Raw genomic sequence first — 18692 nt, 5'->3', positions numbered from 1 at the left:
AGAAAAAATAATTTTTTTTTTTTTTATTTTCTTCGACACCAGGAGACACTTCAGGATTTGGGGCTAAAAAAAAAAATGCTACTCAGGGCCCTTTTACTTATAGATAATGCTCCTGCTCATCCTCCAAGCTTGTAAAATGAGGTGCTGGAGAAATTCAGCAACTAACACCACTCCTTTCATCCAGCCCATGGACCAGCAGGTCAATTATAACTTCAAGAAACTCTATACCAAAGCACTTTCTGAAAGGTGCTTTGAAATCATTTCAGAAACAAATTTAACCCTCAGGGAGTTCTGGAAGGACCATTTCAATATCCTCATCTGCTTGAGTCATACAGACAAAGCCTGGGGAAATGTGTCTTCTAAGACCATACAGTCAGCATGGAAGAAATTGTGGTCTGACTTTGTGGCAGCCAGAGATTTTGAAGGCTTTGAAAACGAGCCTGAGCCAGTAGAGGATATTGTGTCCCTGGAGAAGACCTTGGACCTAGAGGTGATTGAAGATGATGTGGAGGAGGACAGAACTGAACTCACCATAGAACAACTTGCAGACCTTCAGAAGGAGCAGCAATAGATTGCTGCAGAGGAGCTGTAATCAAAGGAAGAGGAGGGAAGGGACAATGTGCCCACTGCATTTGTCAATGAAATGTGTGCTAAATGGCATGAAGTGCAGGAGTTTACTGAAAAATATCATCCAGACAAAGCAGTGGCTATCCATTTCTCTAACATGTACAATAACTGTAATGTCTCAATTAACCCGTAAACGGTCCAAACGTATATATACGTTTTTTCAACATTTGAAAGTATGTAAAAAAAGTAGATCTTCTTTTTGTTTTTTACATTTGAAAATGTGTAAAAAAACTTTGATCTACTTTTTTTTTTGTTACATTTGAAAATATGTAAAGAAAAACGTAGATCTACTTTTGTAGCACTACACATGTAAACGTAGATCTGCTTGGACTGTTTACGGGTTAAACAAGTGTTAAAACAGAGCCTGAAACAAACCTCACTGGACAGGTTTTGTTTTTAGTGAGACAAAGAACCAGTGAGCCAGAACAAGGTGTTAGTAGTGAAAAGAGACAAAGAAGAGAAACAACACCAGAAGGACAGTTGCCTGACATTAATAGAAGGTGACTCTCCTTCCAAGCAGTAGCATACCTCCTCCTCTCCTCTGCCTCCTGCTTCCAGTATGCCATTAGCTCTCCTCTGACAGGTAAGAGGCAGTTAAATTTTCATTTTCTGTACAATATTTTAGTTAAAGTTTCTTTTAGTATTCATTTTTACAGTTTTATGCAGTAGTAAATTTTTAATAAATTATTATATTGTTTTCTGAGGTCTGGAACAGATTACAGTGGACCCCTGCTTAACGATCACCTCCCAATGCGACCAATTATGTAAGTGTATTTATGTAAGTGCGTTTGTACGTGTATGTTTGGGGGTCTGAAATGGACTAATCTACTTCACAATATTCCTTATGGGAACAAATTCGGTCAGTACTGGCACCTGAACATACTTCTGGAATGAAAAAATATCGTTAACCAGGGGTCCACTGTAATTCTATTTACATTATTCTTTATGGTTGTCATCCATTTCAGTTGTCGAATCGACATTTGGAACGAATTAAATTTGACAGCCGAGGTTCCACTGTATAAAGAACTAAAGAGTAAAACAAACCAGTGGCATATGACAGAATACATGAGCACTCCACTTCAACAATCAACTGCAGAGGAAATAATGCAGGAATTAAATTTCCAGCTGCAGAGAGCAGAAGACGATGAGGATGAAGAACCTGAGCCTTAAGGGGTGATGCTGACACTGCAAAATGTACATGAGTCATTGCATATTCTTTGAAAAATTGCAGACTTGTTTACTGAAAAGAACCATGATTGATCTCAAAGCATTATCATAAAGTGTGATCTGGAGCAGGTGTTAGACTTAATCATCTGCTGAATAAAGAACTGCAGGGTAAAACAAGCCAGTGGCATATAACAGAGTACTTGAGCACTCCACTGCAACAATCACCTGATAAAGCTGTGTCAATATCCTAAGAGCCCCAACCTAGACTGCTGTATGTCCCTGAAAATGACATTTCTTCATTCACATCTTGACTTCTTTCCATCCAATCTTGATGCTATTAATAAGCATGGTAAAACATTTCACCAGGATATCAGTATAATGGAGTTAGGCTACCAAGGGTGTTTTAATCCCTATATGATGGGGGACTACTGTTGGTGTCTTCAAAGAGAATCACTGTTAGTCACAAGCTTAGAGGCAAATGCTTTAAACATTTTTTAATATTTTCAACTTCCAGTGAGAATTTGTTGTTATTGTCCTTGAAGCATTCTTTAGCAATTACTTTATAACAAGGAGTAAGTTTTCTATGGCTCATTATTATATTGTATTGTAAATTTTGATGGAACATGATTAATAAATACACAATTCTTGAAAAAATATGCTTTCCAATAACTAAAAATTCTGACATGTTGGCTCAATTTCAACTTCAAATTTGAAATCATCAAGCTCAATACAAAAGAACATCTAGATTTATCTCAGTAGCAGACCGAACATATATTATGTTGTCTAGTGTAATCAAGCATCCACAACACAATTTTGTCCTTTCACCTGCTTCCAATTTTAAATATAACAAAAGTGTGAAAAAATATTAAATGCAGTATATCACCCTCTTTTTTCTGAAGACAATTTATGCTTTACTTGTTAAAGCATTATGCAGAAGATATGGATGTATAGAAAAATAAACTGCCAAAATAAATTGCAATGCAAAAAAAAAAAGTATGGAGTGTCATATGATTAAAGATAACTTTCAAGAATCACTTACCACAAGAAAGAAAACTGGTTTCTCATCACTGAAGAATAAATGAGAGTAAATTACCTGAGTTACTAGTGAGGAAAGTGCAGCTAATAATGGAGCTGTAGGTTGAAGAGTAAGCAGCAATTCACTGAGAGGAAGGTGTGGATCACTCAGTAGTCTGTACTCCAGCTCTACCACTGTAGTGTGAAAGCTTCGTGCTGTTTTATGAAGAGCTGAAGCAAGTGATGACAGATATAATCCACAACGATATTTTTTATCTGGAAAAAGATGAAAAAACCTCTGTAGTACAGTATTTGAAACTATTTCAGTTTTTAAGTTCTATGATTTTTTTTTTTATTATCACACCGGCCGATTCCCACCAAGGCAGGGTGGCCCGAAAAAGAAAAACTTTCACCATCATTCACTCCATCACTGTCTTGCCAGAAGGGTGCTTTACACTACAGTTTTTAAACTGCAACATTAACACCCCTGTCAGTATAGCCTCTAATACCAATAACACACAGTTAGATCTTTTTCTGTCCAGTAAATTAACTGTTTACACTCTCCTGCACACCTGCATTTCCTCTGTTTGCTCACTGCACAGGCCATCCACCCCAATCAGCTGCCTGTCTCCATTTAACAAAGGCCTCTTAATAACATGGGGAACCTTATATTTACATGGTTGTTCAAATTTACTCCTCTATCCTAGAGGATGGTGATAAACATTCCTTTTGCATGGTACACAGTGTGTTACATGTTCTCTTAGTGGTTCTGGAGATCATGTTCCCAAGGTTCCTAGGATATAAAAAAAATATTAGAGAATAAGAACTATTAGCCTTTTCACTGTCCAGACCCCCAAAATTAAAAGTTCTGTGTCCCCCTTTAAAAAAAAATTCTTCTGAAATTTTACATAAAATTAAAAATATTTCAATTTAAATACAGAATCCAAAATAAAAACTTAGACATTTCCTCTGTTAATTAATCCCATTCCCAAGCCTCTCCCATATTGCACCTGCCTTTCATTTTGAAGCCATCACATCAAAATATTGAAGATTAACCCTATTTCTCAGACAAAATATAACCAGGAGTGATTTGTCATAGTTTATGGTATTCCAATAACTGAATCAGACCTAGTAAATTATTATTATAATCAAAAAGAAGCGCTAAGCTACAAGGGCTATACAGTGCAGACCTAGTAAAAACCCATCAAACAGATCAGGAAAATCAGCAAAATCGAATACTTCTGTTACTCTAAGGCTGATTTCAGGCTACTGCTAGTCCTGGAACCAACCAAAATTATCTCTAATTCCATAGTATATCTTACATTCTATCAAACGATAACAAGAAACAAACCATACCACGAGCGGGATTGAACCCGCGGTCAGAGAGTCTCAAAACTCCAGACCGTCGCGTTAGCCACTGGAAACAGCCCATAAAACCATAAATACCATCCTAGAAAATACCTCAAATTCGCTATTTTAAACCTAACACAGTCATATTTTTTCCCCATCATGCACCATGACAGGCAAAAAAAAATTTTTATACTGTTCACACTCACTGCACAAACCTATTCTCTCACATCTAGACCAAAATTTACCATTCACAGCTTATCTGAGTGGGTTGAGTTCATTTTATAAACACAGGTGTAGATACGGCCTGCACACTTGCCATATTGCTATAACTACTTAGAAACGAGTAAAAAGACAGCAGAGAATAAATGAATGTATTTCCTTCACCAAAATAAGCTGGTATTTACAGTGCACATAGCCTATGTACAGTATATACAGCTATATACAATGAGGCAAATGCAAACATAAGACACAGTGATCAATAAGACAAATGCAAGCACAAGACACAGTGAACTGTAGCGATCAAGAGGGAAGGCAAGTTTGCCAAAGCTGTTTCACAAGTATACAACATCGCTTCACAGCTTTGGCAGGCTTTCCTGTGATTGGTTGGTTGAACCAAGGTACTGGTATAACAATGAGGCCCCTGATCGTTAAACCCTTAGCACCTGGTTCACTGGTCAGGAGGCATACCTATAATGGTGTGTGATATATGCCAGATAAAATGTAACATACTCTTAGCATGTCATAGTTCATGATGTATATCTACATAAGGGACCTTGGTGTCAATAACATAGATCTATGTGATGGACAGTGAAATGGTTAAGAGGTACACTGGAAAATAAACGTACAGCAGACCCCCGGATTTCATAGTCATCGGATTTCGTAATATTTGGAAATACAGTGGACCCCCGCATAACGATCAGCTCCCAACTCGACCAATTATGTAAGTGTATTTTTGTAAGTGCTTTTGTAGGTGTATTTTTGGGGGTCTGAAACGGACTAATCTAATTCACAATATCTTATGGGAACAAATTCGGTCTATAACGGCACCCAAACAGACTTCTGGATTGAAATAATATCGTTATCCGGGGGTCCACTGTAGTAACTTTTTGGTCAAAATATTGGCTCAGTGAGCGTCATTTAGCTCGGTAATAGTCATTCGTCCCAAATGCGTCCGAGCGGCCCGACACACCAATTAGTCAGTGTGTCATTGTTTATCAGCCAGTGAGCATGATCCCACACGTTCATACGATACATTTCGTAATATCCCATTCGTTTTAGTGCTTGCAACTGCTAAATAAGCCACCATGGGCCAAAAGAAAGCTCCTAGTGCCACCCCTTTGGTAAAAAAGCAATAAACACGACAGAATTCAAGAAAGAACACACCAACCAGGGTACTTGCCAACACACACCAGCCAGGACACTTCTCCACACACATGATTTGATTTGAGTGGGACTTGTGCATGAGTGAACAGAATCATCAAAGCTTATTGTTTGTTAAGCACTGAAAATTGGGTTGGGCAAATACAATTCTGTTAGTGGGATGGTTTGTGAAGGACCTGCCTAGTATGGGCCAACAGGTCTGCTACAGTGTTCCTACTAAATTATGTACACCAGCCAGGGTACTTCCCTGCACACACCAGCCAAGGCACTTCCCCACAAACCAGCCAGGGTACTTCCCCACAAACCAGACAGGGTACTTCCCCACACACCAGCCAGGGTACTTCCCCACACACCAGCCAGGGTATTTTCCCACACACATGATTTGATTTGAGTGGGACTTCCACATGAGCGAACAGAATTATCAAATGTAGATGAATGGTTCGGAGAACCAACAAAGCTTATTGTTTGGGAAGCAATGAAAATTGGGTTGGGCAAATACAATTCTGTTAGTGGGATGGTTTGTGAAAGACCTTCCTAGTCTGCATGACAGTAAATCTTCTATTTTTTTGTGAGAATAAAAATTCAAAGTGGAAAGCAAAAGAAATGTAAGAGAGGCCTGGGGATGTGACTAATGAACAGAAAAAAAATTATTTTAGAGCCAGGAATATCTGTCTTGTTTATTCTGGACCCTATTTGGAAATTGGCATCTTTTGAAATTTGTGTGAAATTGGCAATTTTGCCAATTTCACACAAGTGGTTAGAAATTGGCAAAATTGCCAATTTCTGACCACTTTATTGGATAGTTGAAATCAGTAAATGGGTGGTTTCTTATACTCATTCGATAGAAAAAATGTAGCTCTAGCGAAATAGTTATGATTTTTGTCGACTGGTACATTGGAATTGGCCGAAAATAGGGCTCAAAGTGGGCGAAATTGCCAATGCGTAAACATAATAGAGACCGCTAACTTCGCGAGAGCATAATTCCCTAAGTTTTTCATCAAATTTCATTCTTTTGGTGTCATTACAATCGGGAAAAGATTCTCTGTCATTTCATAAAAAAAATTTCTTTTTTTTTTTTTTTTAGAAATTTTGCAACACCAGGAGACACCTCAGGATTTGGGGTTAAGAAACAAGGAGCACTGTTCAAAATCCAGCCACTCTTCTGTTCTCTTGAATGAAAACAAATACATTGTAGAACATACTTTTAAAAAAATTTTCCTTATTAGTTATTAATAAGAAACCCTTCATTCATGAAAAATGAAATAACCTACCTAGCCTGTGTTTGTAAACCTTATGAAGTGTTGTTCCATTCTTGTTGCTATGACACTCACTGGAGCAAAAACATTAACTGATAAAGGCTCATTTTGCTATTTGTATTTGCTTTTCTAAATAATACATGCAATGCCCTTCACACTAACCTGTATTAATTCGTACAATGTCATAAGTATTACAAAAATTTGTAATCTTCTTGTAGTGAGTCCCAATACTTAGTATCTTGTGGATGATGGCAAACTCACTTGGATGAAGAAAACCCAGGTCATTGGAAACCTGCAAATATTGAGAGGGGTGTATGAGATTTCGGTATCAAATACGTACAATACTCCATTATAGTAATAAGAAATGTCTCAGAAATCCAGCAGACAACTAGCCACCTTCCTTATTAATGTTATCTGGTTAGCTGTTGCTTCTACAACCAGCCAGCAAAATTACTGTTGTGTATGAGTGTATGTATGTAATGTATGAATGTATGGTATGATGGTATGGTATGGAATGTATGTATGTATGTATGTATGTATGTATGTATGTATGTATGTATGTATGTATGTATGTATGTATGTATGTATGTATGTATGTACGTGTGCATGCATGCATGTACAGTGGAACGTCATTTTTCGGCCGCTTTTTTTATTGGCCAATTTGTATTTAGGCCGTTTTTTCGGCGGAAATTTTGCTCCATATTTCAGCCGTTGCCTCGTATATTGGCCATATTAGATGCATTAGCCCATCTCTCCTGCTGGGACGCCAGGCTTTGGTGAGTCAGTCTCCCTTTGTCTGTCAGCGAGTGAGCATATACTCCGCACATTCATCCAAACATTAACTTAAAATCCATTGTTTTGGGAGGTTTTTTATAAAGTGCGACTGTGAAATAAGTCACCATAGGCCCCAAGAAAGTTTCTAGTAAAGTTTCTTTGGTAAAGAAAGTGAGAAACACGATGGAATTTAAGAAGGAAGTAACAGAAAAATATTAGAGTGGTGTATGAGTGCTGGAACTTGCCAGGATGTATGGCAAAAACAAATCAACAATCACTTCTATCCTGGCAAAGAAAGAAAAAGTCAAGGAAGCTGATGTGGCAAAAGGAGTAAACCTGTTAACAAAAAAGAGATCACAAACAAATGAAGATGTGGAGAAGTTGTTGTTGTTGTGGATCAGGGAAAAACAGCGGGAGTTAGTGTTTCAGAGATGATCATTTGTGAAAAGGCAAGGCAGTTGCATGCAGATCTCGTAAAGAAAGTGCCTGGTACTAGTGATGATGTTAGTGAATTTAAGGCAAGCAGAGGCTGGATTGAGAGATTTAAGAAGCGTAGTGGCATACACAGTGTTGTAAGGCATGGGGAGGCTGCAAATTCTGACAAACGTGGTTCTGAAAAATTTGTGCAGGAATTCAAGGGGTACATAGAGGCTGAAGAATTCCAACCCCAACAAGTGTTCAGTTGTGATGAAACAGGCCTCTTTTGGAGGAAAATTCCAAAGAGGACCTACATCATGGAGGAGGAAAAGGCAATGCCAGGACACAAGCCTATGAAAGACAGGCTAACTCTTTTGTTCTGTGCTAATGTTACTGGAGATTTCAAAGTGAAGCCTTTACTCATGTATCACTCACAAAATCCCAGAGTATTCAAGAAAAATAATATCATCAAGAGTAAATTGTGTGATGTGGAAAGCTAATCATAAGGCATGGGTCACGAGGCAACTTTTCATTGACTGGGTCCATGAAGCGTTTGGTCTGAGGGTGAAAAAAATACCTCCTGGAAAAGAAATTGCCACTCAAGTGCCTCCTAGTAATGGAGAATGCCTCTGCACATCCTCCCAACTTGGCAAACCAATTGTCTAGGGATTTCAGTTAAAAGAGCGAAGTTCTTGCCTCCTAATACCACTCCTCTCATCCAGCCCGTGGAAAAGCAGGTCATTTCTAACTTCAAAAAACTCTACACAAAAGCAGTGTTTCAAAAGTGCTTTGAAGTGACCTCAGACACTGAAATGGCCCCAAGAGAGTTCTGGAGAAATCACTTCAATATCCTCCATTGCATTAGCCTTATAGGTAAGGTTTGGGAGGGAGTGACTTCCAGGATTATGCACTCTTCTTGGAGACAATTGTGGCCAGACCGTGCCCTCGAGAAGGATTTTGAAGGGTTTGAGGCTGACCCTGAGCCTGTTGACCCTCTGCCTGTTGTGGAATCTACTGTGGCATTGGGGAAGTCCATGGGGTTGGACGTGAGTGGTGAGGATGTGGAAGAGTGGGTGGAGGACCACAGGGAAGAGCTAACCACTGAAGAGCTGCTACACCTTCACATGGAACAGCAACAGGCCACAGCTGAGGAACTTGCTTCAGCAGAGGAGGAAGAGAGAGAGAGGAAAGGATGTGAATTCTTCAGTGATTAAGGACATGTGTGCAAAGTGGAATGAGTTGTAAACTTTTGTGGAGAAATATCACCCTGACCAAGCTGAAACAAGCCATATCTGCAACATGTTCAGTGATAAAACCTTGTCCCATTTTAGGAAATCTTAAAGATGCACCAGAAACAGAGCACTCTGGACAGTTACTTTGTGCAACAGGGGTTCAGTGACTCTCAAGCTGGTCCTAGTAGCATTAAAAGACAAAGAAGGGAAGTAACACCAAAGAGGGACTTATTACCTAAAGTCCTTATGAAGGGGGATTCCCTTTCCAAACAATAACCCCAACTCCCTCTCTCCTCCTCCCTATCTTCCATAAGTCAACAAGAGTCTTCAATAAAGGTATGTAATAGTGATTTAACTGTTCATGTATTTATTTGATTCAGTTCTCATTGTTTTGTGTATGTAAAACTATACTTAATCTTTAAAAAATCTATTTTTTTGTTAATATTTTTGAGTGTCTGCTACATGCATGTCTGCATGTAGCAGACATGCAGGGAGTGTAGCAGGCATGCTGGAAGTGTAGCAGGCATGCAGGGAGTGTAGCAGGCATGCAGGGAGTGTAACAGACATGCAGGAAGTGTAGCAGGCATGCAGGGAGTGTAAAAGGCATGCAGGGAGAGTAGCAGACATGCATAAAGTGTAGCAGGCATGCAAGTAGTGTAACAGGCATGTAGGGAGTGTAACAGGCATGCAGGGAGTGTAGCACATGTGAAAAGTGTAGCAGGCATGCGGGGAGTGTAGCAGACATGCAGGAAGTTTAACAGGCATGCAGGGAGTGTAGCAGGCATGTAAGGAGTGTAGTAGGCATGCAGGAAGTGTAGCAGGCATGCAAGGAGTGTAACGGGCATGCAGGGAGTGTAGCAGGCATTCCAGAAGCCAGTAGTCTTCAATAAAGGTATGTAATACTGATTTAATTGTTAAAAAAATTATTTTTTGTGAATATTTTTGTCTGGAATGGATTAATTGTATTTACATTAATTCTTATGGGAAATATTATTTCGGTTTTCGGCCATTTCAGTTTTAGGCTGAGCTTTTGGAATGGATTACAGCCGATAACCAAGGGTCCACTGTAATCTGCCCAGGTGTATGAAATAAATCTGCATATCTTCTCCAAAGTTTTCCGTATTGTAGGTATAAGAATGAATGCAAGAATAGCTAGAATGGCTCTTGAATTCCATCTCGCATTGCTGATGTCTGGAATTTTCTGAAAGTTATTCAAAGGAAAGTGCCCTTTTTCTTCAGAGAATCTAAACACTCGTGTTAGATGGTACAAAAACTTCATATCATCTCTCCATCCTGATTTATGGAGGCTCTCTTCTATTCCATTAACAAACTGTGCCTCTAGTTCCTCGTAATTCTTCACCAGTTGGGATACAAACGGATACTCAATGTTTGGAGAACTGGTTTTAGCACTAAGATTTTCATCCATTACCAATGAGAAAATGATAACAACAATAGTAGATGCCAGTATATAGAGTTGCCAATTAGTAATTTTCTGAGCTGCTACTTATGATGAGTAATAATAATAATAATAATAATAATAATAATAATAATAATAATAATAATAATAATAATAATAATAATAATAATGATGATTATATCTTTATTTACTACAAGTACATGTACATAGTATACAGGCAGCCTAGCTGACATCATTGACATACATACACATGTACTACAATATAGAAAGCTGCTTGTTATGCTGAGCATTTCAGGCAAATTAGGTCAATTTTTGTCCCAGGATGCGACCCACACCAGTCAACTAACTCCCAGGTACCCATTTTAAACTGATGGGTAAACAGGAACAGGGACAGTAGGTGTCTTATGGAAACATGTCCCTAATGGACAAGCACCTAAAGTCGGTACCTGACCAGCCGGGCTGTGGCTCGTACATTGGATTGCGTGCAGCCAGCAGTAACAGCCTGACTGATCAGGCTCTGATCCACCATGAGGCCTGGTCACAGACCGGGCCATGGGGGCGTTGATCCCCAGAACTCTCTCCAGGTAAACTCCAGGTAAATGTTTTCAAGTCATACCGGAGGAGATTCGAATCCCGTACCTCAGTGTGCGGGTTGAGTGTACTAGCGATCGAGCTACAAGACACCTGAGTAATGTAAATATATGGTGATTAATATTTTTCATTAATCTGAGTTGCCAATTAGTACTTTCCTGAGCTGCTTCTTAACCCTTTCAGCGTTCAGAGGCCATTTTTTTTTATTTTTTCTTATGAAATGGTAGAGAATCTTTTTCTGAAGGTAATAAAACAAAAAGTACGAAATTTGATGGAAAATTGACGAAATTATGCTCTCGTGAATTTTGATGTGTCGGCAACATTTAAGAATCGGCGATTTTGCCAACTTTGACTCCCATTTTAGGCCAATTACATTATTCCAGTCAACCAAATTCTTAGCTATTTCACTAGTATTACTTCTATTCTATCGATTGAGCACAAGAAATTGCCCAGTCAACTGTTTCAACTACAAAATAAAGTGATCGGAAATTGGTAATTTAGCCAATTTAACACATAGTTCAAAATATTCCAATTTCAAAATAGGGTCCAGAATAAACAATGCAGGCATTCCTGGCACTAAACTAAGATTTCCTCTGCTCATCAGTTATGTTTTCAGGCTTTACAAATGAATTCCATTTTGATTTTTTATTCACATAATGAATTTTTATTCAAACCAAAAAATAGAAGATTTACTGTTATGCAATATTGTAATAATTGTATAAATATCATCATCACATTTGTGAATGTATATTAGACCCACCAGCTGCCGTGTATTAGACGTGTGAGGTCATTTGTTTACTCTTGAACATCGACAAAAATTTAACATTTCCGCTACTTTGAGCTCAGTTTCAAGACATTTCCAGTAAGAAAACCAATCAAAATCATCTCTAGTTCTGTAATATATCTTCTATTCTATCAAATGAGATCAAGAAATCGCAAATACAACTATAAAAAACATACGGAAAAACTGCAAAGTCGCTGTTTTAATCGAAAATCACAGTCTCATTTTTTTCTCTCATTATACACTGTGTGCTGCAGGATTTGTTTTATGTGGTGCACACATACCACATAGATGTATTCTCTCATATCTAGGCCCAAATTTACCACTCACAGCTTATCAGAGTGAGCTGAGCTCATGGCGTAGATCTACGGTTTGGACCCTGAACGTAAAGCCGTAGATCTACGGCACGGACCCTGAAAGGGTTAATGAGTAGTAATGCTGATAAATGATGATTAATAGTTTTTATTTAGGGGTGACCTTTTTTGAAAACTGAGAGGAATTAGGGACTTTTTCATTGTTTTTAAACAAAAGTTCATCGATTTATGACACTGAAGATGTTTTATTTGGAAAAAAGTAAAAAAGTTATAACTCTAGTATGCATGTATGTATATATGTATGCATGTTCTTACCTACTTGTTCTTACTTATCTGTGGTTGCAGGGGTCGAGTCACAGCTCTTGGCCCCACCTCTTCGCTGGCTGCTACTAGGTCCACTCTAACCCTGCTCCATAAACTTTATTATATCTCTTCTTCCTGCCTTCACTAGTTAGTTTAATATGTTTATTATGCACCCCATACCCATCCTGTGGGCGGTAGTCAAAAGATTACAGAGGTACATAATTGGTCCAGGGACTGGACTCCAAAGTTTTGATAGCTGAGCAAGTTACAAAGGTAATGAACTAGATCTGGTCATAATCATGACCAAGTTACAAAGGTAATGAGCTCCAGGTAGAGCTGGTCACACTCATGAACAATTGCAAAGGTAATGAATCATAAACACATTAATCATGAGAATTTACAAAGGTAATGAGCTCCAGGTAGAGCTGGTCACAATCATGACAAGTTTCAAAGGTAATGAATGATAAACACGTTATGACATGATTACAATCATAGACAAATTACAGAGTAATGAGCAGTAAACAAACATAGCAGGGAATTCATCCATTGCCCCAACAACAGATGTTGCTAGGTGCCTGTCTCTCCTCGGTAGACAGCCATTGCAAACAGCAGCAAGTTGCCCTGGGATCTGCTGCTTGCACGAGCACCATCGACCCTCCCCAAGAGGTCCAAGAAGCCAGTGACTCCGTTAGCAGCCCGATGAAGAGCTCCCCTAGGGACATGTCAGCGTCCTGGTGGACGCCAAGTTGATTGAAGATCCCAGGCCCTCGTGTGCACGGATGTTGAAGCTTGAGGAACTGAGTACACACTGCCTGTGGCACACCTGACAGCTGCCTCGCGGTCGAACTCCACGATGCTGTCCCTGTAGTGGAAGTTCCTGTGAGCCCGGCACTCCCTGCAGTGCCATCGCTGACATCGTGGGTTAGGGGAGAAGTACCCTCTACTGATGGGGTGGCGCTGGGAGTTGGGTGGGTGAGGCGGGGGAGACGCGCAGGTGTTGAGGCGTTATGAAAGGGTCACTGTTTACTACACACGCCCTCGGCTTACGATATTATTTCATTCCAGAAATATGTTCAGGTGCCATTACTGAACGAATTTGTTCCCATAAGGAATATTGTAAATTAGATTAGTCCATTTTAGACCCCCAAACATACACGTACAAATGCACTTACATAAATACACTTTCATAATTAGTCACATTGGGAGCTGATCGTAAAGCGGGGGTTCACTGTACTTCCTAACATCCCTGTGATGCATCTGAGTCTTCAACTTCCAGTTGCGATCCCTTGTTGCTGTGTCCCATCTCTGAAACATCCTATCCTTATCCACCTCTCGGTATTTTATTTGTTGTTATCATGTCCCTCCTGTCCTCCAGTGTTGTCAGGTTGATTTCCCTTAACCTCTCCTAATAGGTCATGTCCCTCAGCTTTAGGATTAGTCTTGCTGCAAGAACATAAGAACATAAGAATGGAGGAACACTGTAGAAGTCCTACTGGCCCATGCGAGGCAGGTCCTTATCAAAACAACCTCTACCTATGATGAGGACGGGTAGACGATGAAATCATGTGACTCCTGTGTTGTTGGGTTGGTGCTGCTTAAGTATCATGTATGCCAATGTTTTTGAAATTTTGTAGTTTCCAGTGTTGCGTTCTATAGTGTCGGTGACGGCGATTAGTGAGGCTTCTAGGCACCGTCGGCGTCTGAGGTCTGGTTCGGTGAGAACGAGTTGTGCCTCGTTCCAGTTCATCAAATGCCCCGTGGAGTCTCTGTGGAGGACACAGGCGTACCTTACATCGTCTCTGTTAGAGGCATTTCGATGCTCATTCAGGCGGACTGCAAGATCTCTGCCTGTCTCACCTACATATTTCTTGGGACAGAACCCACAAGGGATAGTGTAGATGCCTGCTGTAGAAGTTAGAGGTGTGGAACTGCGTTTCGTAGTGAGGTCTTTGATAGATGATGTGTTTATGGTGGAAACGTTGATGTTACTCATAGCAAGTGCCCACGGGGCATTTGATGAACTGGAACGAGGCACAACTCGTTCTCACCGAACCAGACCTCAGACGCCGACGGTGCCTAGAAGCCTCACTAATCGCCGTCACCGACACTATAGAATGCAACACTGGAAACTACAAAATTTCAAAAACATTGGCATACATGATACTTAAGCAGCACCAACCCAACAACACAGGAGTCACATGATTTCATCGTCTACCCGTCCTCATCATAGGTAGAGGTTGTTTTGATAAGGACCTGCCTCGCATGGGCCAGTAGGACTTCTACAGTGTTCCTCCATTCTTATGTTCTTATGACATTCCTCAGGTCACGTGCGTCACATCTCACTCTCCGCCTATATATATAATGTCTTTCTACCTCTGTATGTTAGAAGTGATCAAGGTCCCAGGACCGAAACGTTTTCTAATAAATATGTTATAGTGTTTGCTTACGTGTCTTTCTAAACCAACTATACGTGCTGCTCAAAGAACGTTTATCCCATATAAAGAAATTAGATCAAATAGAAATGACCCAAAATGGATGAATAATAGGCTCAAATATCTACTAGGGCCTAAGAAAGTAATTTATAGGCATATCAAAAGAGGTGAGGGTCATCTTATGAATCAGTATATTGACATTAAGAGGGACATTAAAAAGGGGATAAGAAAAGCTAAAAGGGACTATGAAATTAAAGTTGCTAGGGATTCTGAAACTAACCCAAAAAGTTTTTTCCAGGTCTATAGAACAAAAGTTAGAGATAAGATAGGTCCCCTTAAAAATAACTACCTGGAGTTTACCTGGAGAGAGTTTCGGGGGTCAACGCCCCCGCGGCCCGGTCTGTGACCAGGCCTCCTATGGGCATCTTACTGACAAAGAGAATGAAATGTGCTCGATTTTAAATAATTATTTTCTCTCGGTTTTTACACAGGAAGACACTAACAATATTCCAGTAATTAATTTTTATAGTGGGCTAGAAGAAGATAAATTATGTAACATCACAGTCACTAGTGAAATGGTTGTGAAGCAGATAGACAGACTGAAGCAAAATAAGTCGCCGGGTCCTGATGAGGTTTTTTCAAGGGTTCTTAAGGAATGCAAAATGGAACTCTATGAACCATTAACTAATATTTTTAATTTATCTCTTCAAACAGGTGTAGTGTCTGATATGTGGAAGATGGCTAATGTAATTCCTGTTTTTAAAACAGGGGACAAGTCGTTACCGTCAAATTACCGCCCAATAAGCCTGACCTCAATTGTAGGCAAATTACTAGAGTCAATTATAGCTGAGATTATAAGAAGCCATCTCGATAAGCATAGCTTGATTAATGATACTCAGCATGGATTCACAAGAGGCCGGTCTTGTCTAACTAATTTATTAACTTTCTTCAGTAAAGCTTTTGAGGCTGTTGACCACGATAAAGAGTTTGATATTATTTACTTAGGTTTTAGTAAAGCTTTTGATAGAGTTCCACACCAAAGACTGTTAAAGAAAGTGGCAGTTCATGGCATTGGGGGAAAAGTGCTCTCATGGATCGAGTCATGGCTCACAGACAGGAAGCAGAGAGTGTCCATAAATGGGGTTAAATCCGAGTGGGGATCTGTAACAAGTGGCGTTCCACAGGGATCAGTCTTGGGCCCGTTGTTGTTTATAATATATATCAATGACCTTGATGAGGGAATTACTAGCGATATGAGCAAATTCGCCGATGACACAAAGATAGGTAGGAAAATTGATTCAAACGTAGACGTTAGGGAACTTCAGGAGGATTTAAACAAACTATATTCTTGGTCAGAAAAGTGGCAGATGCAGTTCAATGTAGATAAATGCAAGGTTCTGAAGCTCGGGAGTGTCCATAACCCTAGCACTTATAAGTTAAATGATGTAGAACTTAGCCATACAGATTGCGAAAAGGACTTGGGGGTTATGGTGAGCAGCAACCTTAAACCAAGACAGCAATGCCTAAGCGTACGTAATAAGGCAAATAGATTACTGGGATTTATATCAAGAAGTGTAAGCAACAGAAGTCCAGAGGTCATACTGCAGCTTTATACATCATTAGTAAGGCCTCATCTAGATTATGCAGCTCAATTCTGGTCTCCATATTACAGAATGGACATAAATTCGTTAGAAAACATTCAGCGTAGGATGACTAAATTAATACATAGCATTAGAAATCTTCCTTATGAAGAAAGATTGAAGACTCTTAAGTTACATTCACTTGTTAGACGAAGAATGAGGGGAGACCTGATCGAAGTGTATAAGTGGAAGATAGGTATTAATAAAGGGGATATTAATAAGGTCTTGAGGATATCTCTCCAAGAGAGAACCCACAGTAATGGATTTAAATTAGATAAGTTTAGATTTAGAAAGGACACAGGAAAGTATTGATTTGGAAATAGGGTAGTTGATGAGTGGAACAGTCTACTTAGTTGGGTTATTGAGGCTAGGACTTTGGGTAGTTTCAAATTTAGGTTGGATAAGTACATGAGCGGTAGGGGTTGGATTTGAGTGGGACTTGCATATCAGAGCTTATTTCTTGGGTAGCATTGAAAATTGGGTTGGTCAAATGTTTTGTTAGTGGGATGAATTGTAAAGGACCTGCGTAGTATGGGCCAACAGGCCTGTTGCAGTGTTCCTCCTTTCTTATGTTCTTATGTTCTTTTCTGCCCCCTTTGTAGAGTGGGGCTATGTCTGTTGTTTTTAGTAACTGTGGGACGACCCCAGTGTCCATGCTCCCTCTCCACAGGGTGTTAAAAGCTCCTGATAGGGGTTTCTTGCAGTTCTTGATGAACACGGAGTTCCATGAGTCTGGCCCTGGGGCAGAGTGCATGGGCATGTCATTTATCGCCTGTTCGAAGTCATTTGGCATCAGGATAACATCAGATAGGCTTGTGTTTACCAAATTTTGTGGCTCTCTCATAAAAAAATAAGTTTTAAGCTTTCTATTATTTCCCAAAATGAAAATTTTGCAGAAATACACATTTATTCCATTAGCAAGGAGAGCGTCTGCAAAATGTAAAATATAAAATACTGCTTAAGTTCCACCAAGGAACAATCTTCAATAACACTTCTTTAATTTATCTATATCTAAGAAATTGTAAAAATACAAGTCTGTTAATACTGACAGATTGCGAGAATATGACAGATGGGCAATTAAGACTTTTACTGAAGACGTAAAGTCAGTGGTAGCTTAATCAATTCCCATAACCCAATAAACATTATGACATTTCCACTGGGGTCCTTGGACGATTGATTTCTAGGCGATTTTACTTTCTATATGATTGAGTTGTGTGAAAAGTGCTGTTATACAATGCTTTGGCTAATTCATCGACTGTATAACTGTTAATTACATATTCATTTACAAAAAAAAAACTGTATAAAACCTTGTTGACTTTATTATAAAACAAAAGCTCACCTCAAAACGAAAGTCTTCTTTCCCCACAAACATGTCTCCCCCAATTCCTTTAACAGCAGAAATAAGATCGTGTAACATATTTGCCGGCAATATTTGACTGCGGTAGCAAAAATTTCTTTGGCTGAAGTGTAATAATTTTCAAAACATTTAACCACAGCCGTTGTTGTTGTTGGGGTCGTTCAGGGCCACCAACTCTTGACGCTTTATTGAGCTCTACCTCCCGGGGGCCTGGGAGAGGTACTGACCAAAATCTGGCCGTGAATCAGAAACTGAAACATTACTTTCCCACTTAGATCAGGTGGACCCCAGGCCTAAATACGGGCAGAGCAAGGCGTCTTACTCCCTGAGCAATACGTCTGCATTATATAATGAATCAGTGGTATAAAACCGACAAGTTAAGGAATTAGGCACATCGAGACTACAGTTCTGAACACCTGCTTCAGTCTTTTGCTTTTGTCCTTGTAGTGTATTGTACTGATAAAGCCACTAGTCGGAGAAAAGTCTACATAATAATAAAAATAAAAATACCCAGATGATTAACAAACTTACTCTCAATATTGACAAAACCTACTACATTCAGTTTGGGAACAGAACTACAGATGTTCCTCTTAAGTTTGGATATGGGTGGAGCGGGATAAGATAAGATAAGATAAGATTT

General features: G+C 39.5%; 1 protein-coding gene across 1 annotated transcript in view; it reads right to left on the bottom strand.

Moving 5' to 3' along the window:
• Grip75 (gamma-tubulin complex component 4) overlaps window positions 1-18270 on the bottom strand; it is a 140495-nt gene extending 122225 nt beyond the window's left edge. The window contains exons 1-3 of the mRNA XM_053791485.2: window positions 18035-18270; window positions 6957-7086; window positions 2888-3084 (exon numbers count right to left, since the gene is read on the bottom strand). Of these exons, the coding sequence (XP_053647460.1) occupies window positions 2888-3084; window positions 6957-7086; window positions 18035-18112 (405 nt within the window). The 5' untranslated portion in view covers window positions 18113-18270. The remainder of the gene's footprint in view (window positions 1-2887; window positions 3085-6956; window positions 7087-18034) is intronic.
• Between the last annotated feature and the right edge of the window lie 422 nt (window positions 18271-18692).

Source organism: Cherax quadricarinatus, chromosome 55 (genome assembly GCF_038502225.1).
Source record: "Cherax quadricarinatus isolate ZL_2023a chromosome 55, ASM3850222v1, whole genome shotgun sequence".
NCBI classification, from domain to species: Eukaryota; Metazoa; Arthropoda; class Malacostraca; order Decapoda; family Parastacidae; genus Cherax; species Cherax quadricarinatus.
Note: the sequence above shows the minus strand (reverse complement) of the source record. Positions and strands in the feature narration are given on the sequence as shown.